The sequence below is a fragment of the Epargyreus clarus genome, unplaced genomic scaffold, assembly GCF_041222505.1.
Source record: "Epargyreus clarus isolate Ecla_fem2 unplaced genomic scaffold, WU_Ecla_fem_2.2 ptg000023l, whole genome shotgun sequence".
In the NCBI taxonomy this organism is placed as follows: Eukaryota; Metazoa; Arthropoda; class Insecta; order Lepidoptera; family Hesperiidae; genus Epargyreus; species Epargyreus clarus.
Window position 1 is genome coordinate 10831064 of NW_027332230.1, and position 14875 is coordinate 10845938.

At 38.6% G+C, this 14875-nt stretch overlaps 1 protein-coding gene across 1 annotated transcript; it reads right to left on the bottom strand.

Moving 5' to 3' along the window:
* Positions 1-32: 32 nt before the first annotated feature.
* nompB (intraflagellar transport protein 88-like protein nompB) lies at positions 33-14355 on the bottom strand. The gene is made up of 19 exons (XM_073086032.1): positions 14071-14355; positions 13302-13435; positions 12533-12659; positions 12078-12182; positions 11644-11757; positions 11312-11415; positions 10815-10924; positions 10369-10487; positions 9237-9409; positions 8108-8348; positions 7358-7643; positions 6844-7000; positions 5885-5987; positions 5315-5428; positions 4369-4477; positions 3461-3568; positions 1987-2052; positions 1007-1052; positions 33-520 (listed from the first exon to the last, which is right to left on the bottom strand). The coding sequence occupies exons 1-19, from the start codon at positions 14269-14271 to the stop codon at positions 397-399; spliced, it is 2541 nt and encodes an 846-aa protein (XP_072942133.1). The 5' UTR covers positions 14272-14355; the 3' UTR covers positions 33-396.
* Positions 14356-14875: the final 520 nt, after the last annotated feature.

Consider the following 14875-nt stretch of genomic DNA (forward strand, 5'->3'; position numbering starts at 1 on the left):
TTGAAGATCACTTGTGAATAATTAAATAATAATACAAAAATAAATACTTTATTTTTTAATAACATACAAAATACATGTTATGTACTTATTTTAATGCAAAAATGTATTAAATTGCACATTAGTAACATATATTTAAAACATTTAAAACGACATAACCGATAATCGTAGTGAGATTTCTAAAGTATTTCTATATAAAAACTAATGGAATATTACAAATAGTCAACATCCATCAACCTATCGAGATAAACAACAGTCACAAGCCCATTCTCATTCCATACCACTTTTGATCGCAACAGTTTTATGCCGGTATTTGACGTCATCATACCACCTGGGGCGAGTTGTGCTCATTTTAAAATTGCACTACATAAATAATTAATGAAATTGTAACCAGGCTAGTTACTCCGGCGGCAGTGGCAGGTCATCAGCAAAGTCGTCCGTGCTTTTCTTCTTGGTGTCCGTGCGAACTAGCGACCGAGTCATGGGCTCCATAGCCTCATGAGACGACATGTCACTGGAATATCTGAAAGAGGCATCAAATCTTTTTCATAATTCTATGGGTTTCATAATTCATGCAACAGAAATATATTGACATTTTCAATTAATTGTACTTGTGAAAAATACTTTAACGAATTTATTATTTAGCTTTAACTTTTTATCTATCAGCAGGCATTTTTGCCAAAAATCAATCATCGATAAACTGCGTTAAATATTATATATTAATAACAAAATACATCAATAAATAATAAACGTCTACTGTACCTACTACATACCCTTACAACTACCTGGCATGTCTAACAATTATTTGTTTATTAAATGACGCTTTAGCCAAAATAAATGTGTCAACCCAGACGAGCCTCCTCTTAGAATGGTGGAGTATATCGGTCGAGCCTCCGCGGGCCTGTAAAGGGGAGAGCGGGGAGTATTGCCGGCCGAGCCTCCTATAGGCTTGCGAAGGGAAGAGAGGGGTGTGTTGTGACGTCAAAGGGGAGAGCGGGGAGAGACTTACGTGCGAGTGGCGGGGCGCTGCGCACTGCGTTCGTCGCGGGTGGCACCTGCGATCAAACACACATTTATCTTTGTTTGCTCATAAAATCTTTGTATGAATTTAATTCCGCCCACATGATATATTTGCACTTCTATAAGCATTATGTACACATGGAAAACGAAAGTCAGTATAAGTGCCATGTCATGTTAAAACTCCGGATAATAATATAATTACATACATTTGATTAATTACAATACCTTAATAAAATTTAAAATACTTCCCTTTATTCGTATTGAATTACACTTTTGTAGTACACAGTCAAATTCATATTGTTCATATCCATTTATAAATAGGTAGGTAATAAATCACTATTGCGAAATTGGTGACTATATTTTGCACAGTGACGCAATATGTAAAAATAAATATGATATACCGCCAATGCCCAAAATTATATTGTAATAGATTATAATTATGTCTTATGGAATTGAATTACTAAACGACTTGTTTGTCTTGTTCATTATTATTTCCTATTATTTCAGTACATTTCTATGTTAATCAAGAAACATTAAAATTATGATTGTCAGACCAATGTATTATGATTTTGATACATTGTAGATAAACTCTGACATTGCTCCTAATTGTAACATTTCGTTTAAACGCGTCTTGTGTATTTAATATCAACTTTAACTTATAAGCCAATATGATCTTTTGACTAGCAGTAAATGTTACTTCAATGTAACTAAACCAAGCATTTACTGAACTGGTTTGAACTAAGCAAAAGGGTCAGTTTAAACGCGTTCCCTCTGTACTATACGACTCGTAATCTTTACAGAAAACGAATAAGCGCTATAAAAGTCGGTATTATCTGGCATATAGTTACATAGTGACGCACAACGGGTTATTTCTGGTTATTGTTGGGTAGTATTAGTATTTGTTTATACAAATGTGGAATGATAGCGGTACGTGCGTGTTTATCAATAAGGGTCAACTGTTCGCTATACCACTTATTTGATCTATTGGAGACTGGCTCGCACCGGATGAGCCGCTTCCAGCTGATGCCACGGTAACTGCAACAAAATTACAAAACATTATAATATGGATTGAGTAATCACAAAAATATGAATTGAATTAGAATCAAAAAATCCTTTGGCGTATAGCTTTAATTTGATTGAGCCTGTTGCTTTATTAGTCTATAATAAGTCTAGAATACTTTTATATATTTTGACATACTGCAGCTCCTTTATAGTTGAAGTTATTTTACATGAACTCTTTCGGTAATCTTAGAGATTCCATTTGAATAATATGAGTAAAAAAAATAATCTTACTGCGCTAGAAAAAATACCCTTTTTATAATATTGGTATAACAGGTTACCAAACAAACCTAAAAAACGCTGGTATAGCTACACACCTTTATTATCTAAATGGGACAATTATGTACGAATACCATTACAGCATGGTGTTATAAATTATTTTATCAAGTCATATCATGGTTCTAGTCTAGTCTAATTATGTAATTTGCGAAAAAGATTATTCAATTATATGCTACATAAGCTGTGATGATATCTTAGATACATATTATTTTAGCTTATATGATACGCACGTATTCAGATAAAATCTACAACGTGCGTAAAGATTTATCATTAAAAAAACATTCAGACGAATTGAGGACCTTTCGCCTACATTTGGAAGTCGGTTAAAAAGCGTATTCACTACGCAAACACAAATCATGCCATTTCCTACGAAACTTTCCGCGTAGCTATTAAATGTTGCGTAAGCGGCGAGTAAACATTAAGTGGAATAACAAGATTATCGTCAATGATAACAAAAGGTGAACAACAACTTATACTTTTTTATTTTCTGGGGGCAAAAGTATATCGTAAAATACTTTTCCTCAGTCAGAGTATAATTAGTTCACCGATGCGCATGGCGTCTTACGCCAGTTATTAATACCAAGAGTCATGATTCAATGAACAATTTAAGATTTCAAATTTTGATTAGGTTAGATTAACATTGATTAAGATTGATCATTTATTATTACTAACGGGCGTTAATCTTAGATAAAGATTAGCTTTAATAGATAATCTAAAAGATCGTACAGGTAGGAATTAGTCTTATTTTTGTCTTTGGACTATTGCCTATATAATTATTCGATTTTGTATAGTAAAATCGATCTTGCATGTGAATGTCTGACGTAAGCAAATAATCAGTGGTCATGCAGTAAACCGGTTAGAAAATCAAAACATACTGTTATAGATTAGTTCTATAACAGTATGTTTTGATTTCTACAAAAGAAATGTGATTGAAACATTAATTTTAAGTACAATAAAGGTATTATTTTTAATCCTACTCAGGCCTATTTCGCTAATCTTACTTTGCACTCCTACTAAACTATACCACCCTTTTATCCTTTCTGTACGTTTGCTGACACAATTTTTTTTGAATTATGATCCTGTAAGCAAATACAGAGCACATTACCTCTCTCCTGTTGTTTGGCCCGCGCTTGAGCCCGTTGCAACTCGCGGCTCCACGCGGAGGTCTCTGACAGTCCCTGGTCGCCACATAGCTTCACTATCAGCTTCAAACCTGTTTTAAATGTTTTTAATTACTACCATATTCCCCGTATCAGATATGACGGATGGTGTTCAGTTTAGTTTTAGCCGCCCGAGGCGTAAGCTGATTTAGCTGCCTGGGCAATAGGCAAACTTTACGCCCCATTAATTTTAATACGAAAGATAGTTCGTATTAAAATAGACAAAACAAGTGCAAGCATTTATTTTTGATTTAATTATGAAGACCAGTAACATGTATTTCAGTGATTATTAATTTTGTATTTTTAGTAAGTTTACTAATTTTGAGTAGAACATCGAAAGTAACACTACTATTTCTGATATTTCTGTCAAAACGTGCTATTGATCCGTGGATCACTAAGCTACATCTTCATCGATCCTGAGTTACTAAGTTAGTGAAGATAAGCCCACAACTAACATGAATACATATTAAATCCACTACATTCCAGATCGAAGGTGGTAGAACCTTTTGTGGTTCGACTCCGGTGGCACCACCGCCATACCTATTTCTGCCTAATAACAGCAGTGTTAGGCGCTGCTGTGTTCCGTTTTGAAGAGTGTGGTAAGGGAGACATACTTTTCCGAGGCGTTTCAGCTTATTACTCAGGGGTAGCGGCGCATCTGTGGCCGACCTCAGGTAGGAATATCTAATTCTATCTGGGGTTGATTACAGATGTCCATGGGCGGCAGTAGCGATTTACCATCAGGTGGACTCCATGCTCGTCTGCTACTTCTATATTATAAAAAAATATATATATTTTAGAATTACCAACTTAAGAAACAGATTAAACTTATTACCATAGAACAGATACTTACATTGCACATTATCGGGGAATCGGGAGTTCAACTTCTTGTACAGCGCCAGAGCTTCCTGGTAGCGCCCGCTCGCCCGCAAGCAACCGCCGATCAGGAGGCCCCATTGCGGCTTGTATAGAAAATTGTATAAAAAATACGTTTTATCAATTTATTGACTGAATTATTACACTTAGGTACTATAAATTATGCAGGTAACTGATTGATCTTTATTATATTTACAAAAAAAAAAAAACTCGAAAGAAAACATACGCATACCGTCCATTTTATGAGAAATGGTTAGTGTCGTACATGGACTCGCCGTAACCCATTCAATATATTCAATTCGTTCCACTTGGATCGCCTCGGATAAATATATCTGCATACAACTTCAAATCAAAACCCACCGGCGCTTAACACTACCGCTATTAGGTAAGATTAGGTGGAGATGTGGTGACGTCGGAACTTCGGAGTCGGACGAGTGCTTATAGCGTGGTGCCGACAAAAGGCGTCCAGAGGAACACCGTGGGGTTTTAGCTGGTAGGAGTCCGCACTATTTTCCCGGATGCCTCCGCGGCTGAGAGGAACATATGTAAGCATTAAAAGCTGTGGCATACTGTTAAAAATATGTTTTTTTTTTTTATAATATAAGACGATGAGCATGCAGTCCACCTGGTAATGGTAAGTGGCTACTGCCACCCATAGACATCTGTAATCAACCGCAGATAGGATTAGATATTCCTACCTGAGGTCGGCCACAGATGCGCCGCTACCCCTGAGGACTAAGCTGGAACGCCTCGGAAAAGTCTGTCTCCCTTACCACAACCCTTCAAACCGGAACACAGCAGCGCTTAACACTGCTGGTATTAGGTAGAAATGGCGGTATTAGGTAGATGTGGCGGTGGTGCCGCCGGAGTCGAACCACAAAGGGTTCTACCACCAAATGCATGTAGTTTGGAATGTAACTAACGTTGTTGGGCTGCAGGCGCGCGGCGCGGCGGTAGTGCGGCAGCGCGTCCGCCGGCGCCGCGTCGCCGCCCAGCCACTGCAGCGCAGACACCTCGCACGGCCATATCGCCTCCACCTAGGAAACATTATATTGGATTATATTTATAAAACAAGAACGTTAAATATACATTACTTTGAAGTTGTTCGTACCGTGTTTTAATTACTTTATTATATACACGTCCTATATACGAGTATTATAAGACGTGCGAGAAGAGTACTATAAAGTTAAGAGGTTATTAAGATTAGGTAATTGTTCAAGTCTTGTAAATATGTCATTAAAGCACTATTATAGTCGCTAATCCTGGCGACAATATGCTCGTTACAGAAGTGCTCGTAAAAAAATGTTTGACAGTCAGATGCCATCCAGATGCCTCCCCAAAAGTTACAAATATTAAATGAAATACCGATTAGGACCACATAATTTAAGTGACATAACATAATAAAGTGATTTTCTTTTTTTATTCAGATAACACTAAAGGCCCAAATAATTACTTTCCCGATAATTTAATTATAACAGGTCCAATTTCCTTACGTCCTGATAGTGTTGTTTGGCGGCGAGCGTGTCGCCGCGCTCGGCGTGCAGGCGGGCCAGCGCGCCCGACACCCCCGCGTCCCAGTTGCCGATCATACTATACCTAAAACGTATATTAACGAATATTAACGTATATAAACGTAACTAATCACGTATATTTTGTAAAAATGTATCTTATTATCAATGTATTTTATTATTGTAAAAATAATAAATTTTGTAATTTAACTAACCATTATCAATCTTAAGATAAACTTTTAAAAAGATTTAATCTTGGTTTAACCATGTATTAGGGCAAATAATAAATTCATGAAGAACGCTTCATCGCTCTAGTTTAATCTTTATGAGTAGTAACGTATTTGTTAACGAATTGAAAAATAATTTTCCTTCAAAACTTGCGATGAATTGGTAACTCCACTGGTGTTGAAAATGTAGTATAATGTTTGCAAACCTGCATTAAAATTCGAAAGAGTAAAACTTCAAAATATTCTTAAATTGACAATGGTTTTTCAATTTAAAAATATGGCTAGCAATTTCATATCTTAACAAAAAAAAATAAAGGACATTTAAATTTTTGGCATATTTTCCGTGCACTGAATAGTAAACCCTAGAGCAAACTCATTATTATCTGGGGGCACAGAAGTACCCCTCCAAGTCGAGCAAAAAAAAGCGGCACGGTCGTACCATTTTTTTCTCGAAACAATTCGGAAACTTATTATTATTACTAGCTGACCCGGCAAACGTTGTGTTGCCATATAAATAAAAAAATGTTAAGGGTGAACAACCTTTATCATTTAGGGGTATGAAAAATAGACAGTAGTCGATTCTCAGACCTACTGAATATGCAAATAAAATTTGGTGAAAATGGTAAAGCCGTTTCGGAGGACGGTAACTAACATTGTGACACGAGAATTTTATGTATAAGATTTCGCGACTGTTTGCATCACGTGCCGTGATCATACCAGTGGTCGGCGGCGGGGTCGGCGGCGCGCGCGGCGGCGCGGGCGAGGCCGGCGGCGGCCAGCGCGCGCAGCGTGGCGCCCGCGCCCGCCGCGCCGCGCACGCGCCGCCAGCGCGCCTCCGCGCCGCCCTCCGCGCCGCTGCCCTCCAGGGCCAGCGCTACGACCATATTGAGTATGTATTAACAACGGACGTAAGTCGCTATCAATTTCTAGTATAAACAAATTGACAAATGTCGTACTTTATCAGGCAAAACATTGGTTAGATTGATTATGAATATGTGTATATGTATCAGTCTTTAATATATTCATGGCGACTTCCCGCTACCCGCAACGAGTATCCTGAATCACGCTGTCGCAGTTTTCTAAACATTTTGTACAAGTTACGAACTGAGACTGTAGATAGCACGATAGTCCGGTCCCCGGACATGAGCACCTAGCCCGGCGGGACATGTTCCTCCAAATATTAAACCTTTGCAACGCTAAGTGTATATAATGTTTAATATAGAATTTTTACCTAGATCATGCGTTGCTATGAGATCAGCAGGGTCGAGATGTGTAGCGGCGGTGAGCTGCGAAGCAAGATCAGCGGCGAGCGGCGCAACATCGGGCCCACTTTGCACACTGCCCAACACACTGCCTTGCGCATCACCCTGTGCGTCGCTCTGCAAGCCACCCTGCAAGCCGCCCTGCGCAGTGACCTGCGCGGCCGCCAGCGCTGCGCATACTCGCGCTGGACAAGAGTACGGATCGTCGCGCCCCGCCGCTTCAGCCAGAGACTTCGCTTCCGACCACTTGCCCAACTGAAACATTAACACAAGCATCGCTATTAATTATACGTACTCGTACTTTACTCTAATAGCAGTTACCTGGACTATTGAAAATAATTATGTGGTAGAGAAATATTTTACCATCTCTACATTATATGCATCATAATATGCTTCAATATTTATTTGCTTTAGTTACTATATTTAAACGTTAGTGAACAATTCAACAAAAATGGAATAATAATATTTGTTATGGTTAGGAAAATATTCATATTTATATAAATAGATATGATATTGGTTCGCCAAAGGCCCAAGATACATTTCTAAACCTAACCTAACTATTATATATTTAGTCTCCAGGCAGCGCAGTTTGTTGATTGTCAATATGTAAATATGGAAATAATCGAATAAACTATTATTTTACATTCCTTAATACATATTTTCTATTTAATACAAACCATTTAATTGTAAAACAATTAATTCCTATAAATAATACACACCGCATAAGCAACAAAAGCAGCGTCAGCATTGGCCTCGGCGCGCAGCACCCGGTCGTTCGGGTGCGCCCTGGCGACGGCCTTCAGCCGCTGCAGCGCGCGCGCGGCGCCGGGCAGGCCGGGCGCGCAGGCCGCCGCGCCCGCCGCGCCGCGCAGCGCCGCCAGCGCGCTGCCCAGCTCCAGCCGCGCGCCCGCGCCGCCGCCAGAGTACCCGCGGAGCGCTTCCACGCACCACGACGCCACGCTGTCAATGTTTAACAACCATTACTAATTATGAAAGTTACCCAATTTTTTTTGCTCCCGCTGCTAACATCAGAAATGAGATTATTTCAACATGTTGAAACACAATTATTATTTTATAGTAGTGGCTTTATAATTAAAACACCATACGACTTTCCACCAATCACGAGGAGCACGTGCGTATCAGTCGAAAACTACGATCGAACTGCCAGTAAAACTAGCCGACCGCCCTTCCAGTGATCGATGCTACATCATGATGTCCCTTCACGCAGGCTATGATGAGTCCATGTCCGTTAGGAGATCGAGAGAGATGCTAGGTCAAAAATTATATCTACGACACTGACGATATCACGATGATTTCTATGACATACTATCAGATTTAAGAAATGAGTATAAAACCAGATTTTTTTATTTATCATTATAATATAGGAATAACACACGAGCATGCAGTCCATCTGATAGACATCTGCAATCAACCCGAGACAAGATCGGATTCCCATCTGAACTCGGCCACACACCCCCATGAAGTAAGTTGGAATGACTCGGAAAAATATATCTCCATTACCACACCCTTTAATTTAGAACAAAACAGCGTCAACACTGCTGTTAATATGCACCAATTCCCAACTAATACTAATAACACAAACTATTTTCTTGATGCAATTTACAACTTTTATTATTCCCGCGTAAAATAGAAGTCTCACGCCAAGCGTGTTCTTTTTCTTTTTTATGCTAATGCACACAATCGTATAACCCACACAGCCAGTGACTATATAAATGGGCACTTATTATTATAAAAATAACACATCATGAAAATAATTCTATACGTAATGAAATAATTTGAATATATTGCTAACAATACAACAATAAATAATCAGTACAAACTCATTACCCGTGATCATCATCCCGCACATCGCGTCCGTCGCGCGCGGTCCTCGGGCGGGCGAGCGCGGCGGCGGCGAGCGCGAGGCAGCGCTCCGCGTGCGCGGCGGCGCGGCGCGACCAGCGCGCCAGGCGGTCGCCGCGCGCCACGTCGCGCACCACGCACTCGTACGCGTCGTTCTCCTGCAACCGATGCACGTAATGCGACGCGATGCCGCAATGCAACGTATTGCTCAAAGCGTACAGCTACCGTGACAGGATATAGTCTGCGCCAAACTTCTAGTCAAGGTGGTAGTGGTGGTTCGACTCGGGCGGCACCACCGCCTCTTATTTCTACCTCATAACAGCAGTGTTAAGCGCTGCTGTGTTCTGGTTTGAATGGTGTGGTAAAGGAGATTTACTTTTCCCAGACGTTCCAGCTTAGTCCTTAGGGCTAGCGGCGCATCTGTGACCGACTTCAGGTAGGAATATCCTATCTGGGGTTGATTACAAATGTTCATGGGCGGCAGTAGCCACTTACCATCAGGTGGACTGCATGGTCCTCTGCTACCTACCTATATTATAAAAAAATCGATGCACGTATGCGTCGTGCACCCATGGCAGGATACCATTCTTCAAATAAATAACGGAATGTGCAGCGCGTTTTCGAGTTTGCCGAATTGTCGAAAATCTTAAATTTCGATTATCGTGTCTTAAACATCTGATCGTGACGCTATGCTCTTCTTATTGGTCCGACACGTAAATAGCCCGTGATTCAAAACTAGATAAACAGTCATCTAAATAATTAGTATATCTATAAGTAATACTATTTTGGGGCTGGGTATATTAAAAATCGTCCATTCATATGTCAGTAGCATCTGCGTGGCAAAGAATCTTAGAATGGGGACTATATGTGTAGAAACTCTTATTTTTTTATGCTGTAGAACAACACATCTGTGATTTCATTCGAATAGATTAGATTATGATTAGAAATGGCCATGAGCTTATCACCAGGAAAATCATAAATATTTCATCTTTATCGTTTACGTTGCATCTAATTTCTTGTTATTTACAAACCGTGTGCCTAGAAACTACAATCATATTTAGAAAGTTAATCAGGCGAATTATTATTTTACAAACAAACCAGATTAGGTGGCACGTACATCGTCGATAGCGATATCTTGGTGATAAGTGGGTGGTTCGACGTCCAGCATAGCGTGGAAAGCCGCCTTGCCCCCCTCTGCGTCATTTAGCGCCACCGAACATAACACCAGATGTAATCCTAGAAACACCAAGAAAAGTAATTTTATAAACATGAACCAAAACCTGGATTTTTAACCACCTATTTCCAGTTGTAGGTAAACTTTATTTAAGCTTTTCACGGTTATTTACCATTTTGAACCATTAACTATTTGGCAGTTTAGTTTAAGGAATGTAAAACACGGGTAAATAGGTAGTATATTCACAAGTAGGTACAAATAGTAATTCATTCACAACTGCTTTTACTTAGCACCGCCGTGAATTAAGTACCTACTTATGTTCGACGGACAGTTATTTCTGAAGCCATAGATGGAATTAGGTAACTAAAGACAGTCCTTTTTATAGATACCTGTTTGAAAATCCCCTTGTTCGTGCATTATATGCTGGAAGTTTGTGACTGCATCGCGGAACTTGCCCATCCGCACGAGAAGCAAACCGATATTATGCATCACTTTCATTCTAAAAATTAATAAAACATTATTTATGATGAATAAGTAGAGATGTAGGTATAATACGAAACGAGTATAATATGGAAAACAATGAAGCGACCTACTTCAATATGTATTACTTACGAGTACTTGTATTCATTATGACAATAACAGTTATTAATAGTAGACTTTTTGGCATTCTACTTTCATATATACGCTTAAATGAAAGTGTTTATATAAATTCTCACAAGACCACGCTTCAAACGTAAACACGAAATTACTTAACCGGTAGAAAATGTATTGACATTGAATTCAGTCTCAATCAAATTCAACGTTCATCGACAAACAATGATATTTATTTATTTGATACTTATTAGCAAGACAACGGAAAGATGAAAAACAAGTCAATAAATCTCACCTTAGATCTTTCTCGGCCGTCGGAGTTTGATCTAACGCCATCCTATAAAGTTTGAGTGCTTTGGGATGTTCGCCCATTTTAAAATGTATGTTTCCCATGTTCACCTAAACACTTAGAAAAATTATTTAAAATAATTGGCCAAATATGAGTCAAACTTGCACAGGAAGGGTTCCGTACCACCATATTCTCATTTGTTTTTTTTTATTTTAGTATTTGTTATCATACCTAAAACGTAAACGTAATATGGTTCCGTTTTTATCCTTTGGGTACAGAACCCTAAAAATTAATGGAATTCCTAATCATGTTTACTACAAAATATACATGTTTTTTACCTTGAGACGATTAGCATGCGGAAATAATTTGTTTCTCGTAAGTAGCTGATACGTATTTAGAGCTTCCGTATACATTTCGTTTTGTGCATATTGCCCAGCTAAATTGCATAATACCTTGAAATGAAAAATGATGTTATAATTGAATTAAGATTGTCCAAATAATATCGTTAAGTGAAATATTGATTAGCATTTATGATTTACATAATATCAAAAATTCTATTGAGAGGAATGAGATAAGAGATAAGGTTTTTATTAAAATTGTGAATGTAAAGACATAACAAAAGTTTCAATATTTACTCTATACTTAAAAAATATTACTAAATTAAATGTAACTTGGAATATCATTAATTCGGTTGAGAAGAACAAGATAAAATTTATAAAAATAGATAAAATGATTTGTGTTCTTTAATATTAGGGCAATATTTCATACTAACAGCAAATGTGAGATCCAAATTGTGAGAGTCCCCCAAATTAGCTTGTTCTTGCATCCGGATGAGCTGCCTTTCTAAAGCTGACGCTTCCTGAGCTTTTATCAGAGCCTGGTTTTAAAATAAATTTACGTTAATAATGAAATTGAATTCATATCATCGAAAGAACGAATAATAAAAAAAATGGTTGAACTTTTATGGTTGTACCAGGGAGGCACCACCTCGAATATCTTAGCTTCCGGAAGTGGCAATGTTTCAGTGCTTCTACAGGCAGAATCCCTGTTCTATTAGTAAGGTTAGTTGTTTAGGTATAGATTGACATCTTTACCGCATCTATATGCATTGACATGCGCAGTAGTAATCACTGAACACTAACCATCAGGTGACCTGGAAACTAATTTGCTATTTCAATCTTATAAAAAAAAAACATCAGCAAATTATACTTAATTTTGTATACTTGCCTTCCCTAAGTCATATTCTTTTTTGGTGCCGGAGTCATCATCATTTTCGAGGCGGGCGCTTAACATGCATGATTCCTCTACCAGGGTCATTATTTTCGCCTCCATTTGCTTCACTTTATCTTCGATGCTATGATAATTATATGCAAGTAATACATAAATAAGCTTAAGCTAATAATTGTTGTTTTCTTATATGAATGAATTTTGAGTTTTGAGTGTAGCTGAGTAAAGAAATAATTAAAATCACGTAATATCTGGTATAAAACAAGACTTGTACAAGCATAAAAACAATATCGTGTTTGCAAATTTTGCTATAATTTCAAAATAACTACAATTTTTAGCTTAAGATTAATGCAGGACAAAAATGAAAAACCGATTTTAAAGATAAAAAATAATATAGATGATTAAAGGTACAGGTTCGTTATATTCGTTCCTTGAAAGCATATAGAATTAGGTACTGCGTAAAATTAAAGAGCCACTTGTCAAATTTCTGATGGTAAATAAATGGAAATATATTAAGTAGGTAGATTCCACGCCAAACTGCTAGCCCGTTCCGAATATAGAAATAAGTCGCATACGCAATAACAAATTGTAGATATTAGCGGGACGAAGACAGCGCGGGACCCGCCCGGCACCCGTCCGCAGCCCGTTCTCGTCCGCGGGTACATAGTTGCGTTACTTGTGCAACTTCAGAGCGGCCTAGAAGTTTGGCGCGGACTATACTTAGTAATGTAAACATTGTTATTCATCATTGGTATGCATGTTTACGTACGTGTCTTCCCTGTTGTCGTCGCGCACGGCGGCGTCGCGCGCGGCGGACGTGTAGCCGGCGGCGCGCAGCGCGGTGACGGGCCGCGCCGCCGCCGTGCCCGCGCGCGACACGCTCACCGTGCCCACGCGGAACATCTGCGAAGCGGACGTTTTGGAGAGCGTTTGTCCACCGCCGTTGTTTGTCACGGTGCTCGGGTAACGAACGTGCGGTGGACACGCGGCTATAGTAAATGTATGTACCGGTACTTCGGCGCCGTCATCTCGTTCTCGGTGACGGTCCGGTGACGGCGGCGGTGGACAAACGCTCTTACGATGTTTTAACTGATTCCAATGTATTGTTATATGGTACGGGAGCATAGATCAAATTGAACTTAGTTCAAACATTGTGATATGTTGCGTGATGAAAGACATTGTAATGTTCTTGAAAATTGACAAAAGATGCAATGGTCAAAGTGAAATATTTCGGATATAAAAATATGATATATTTCTTTTACAAACATAGACAGATACTATTTAACCATCTATCTATATAATTTGCATAAAGGTATCAAAGGTTTTTATACTATCAACCATTTTATAGCTATTCAAATTAACACTACCACAATTAACACTAACAACAACAAACAAAATCATAACAAAACATTAAAATAGATATTGTTTCATTTAACATAGGTATGATATATACGATATTTATCTATAATCGCCGGTTGTGGCGAATGCTTCGTCACTTTAAAAAAAAGCAAAATGGAATTAAAAAATACTGCACTTACCCCTGTTCCTGTCCTACTAGGCAGCCTGCCTATACCAGCGGTGCGTATGGTTTGCTGGAAGGCCTGGTCCTCCCGTAGAGACCGGGTGTCCAGAGCAGGAGCCACGTCATTGAATCCGCTGTACAACTCGTCATCTTCTTCCACTGCGCGTTGCCTGACATCAGAACCTTGCCGCGACACGCTAAAACGCGAGCCCAACATATTTGCTCCGAGTAAATACACCTAAAGTAATAAATGCACTGCTTAAACTCAACAAAATGTAGATTCTAGCGTCACGTCATTTGTTGTGACGCTGTAACTATAGCGACGGATCTGTATACATAGTGACGACGTCACAATTATTATTATTATTATAAAGGTGCTCCTATACGACCGACTGAAATTGATGGTTGCAGACAACATTATTGTATTATGACGTATAAGAGGATTCTCCATAGAAGTTGAAATATTATAGTTAACAGTGTATAGTATAGGCCACAGTTTACCACTCAATATAGGTGCTGGTGTTCTACACAACGTTAAAAACCTTGTGGGATGTTTTCAAACAAGTATGTTTTATAATATTTTCTCCACAGAAATACAAAAAAAATCAAAAAGTCGAGACTAGAATTTCAACCCGAAACATGGGTAGCTGAAATCCATACTCCTAGGCTAGCCATAATTAAGTAAATGCTAATAATAAGGATAATTTTGGTTCAAGGACATTTCTATAACTAAATTAGCTTTCTGAATTAAAATATTTGGATTTGGGGTTGTCCTCAAATATTGTTATACGAAACCAAAAACTACATCATGGTGATAAATA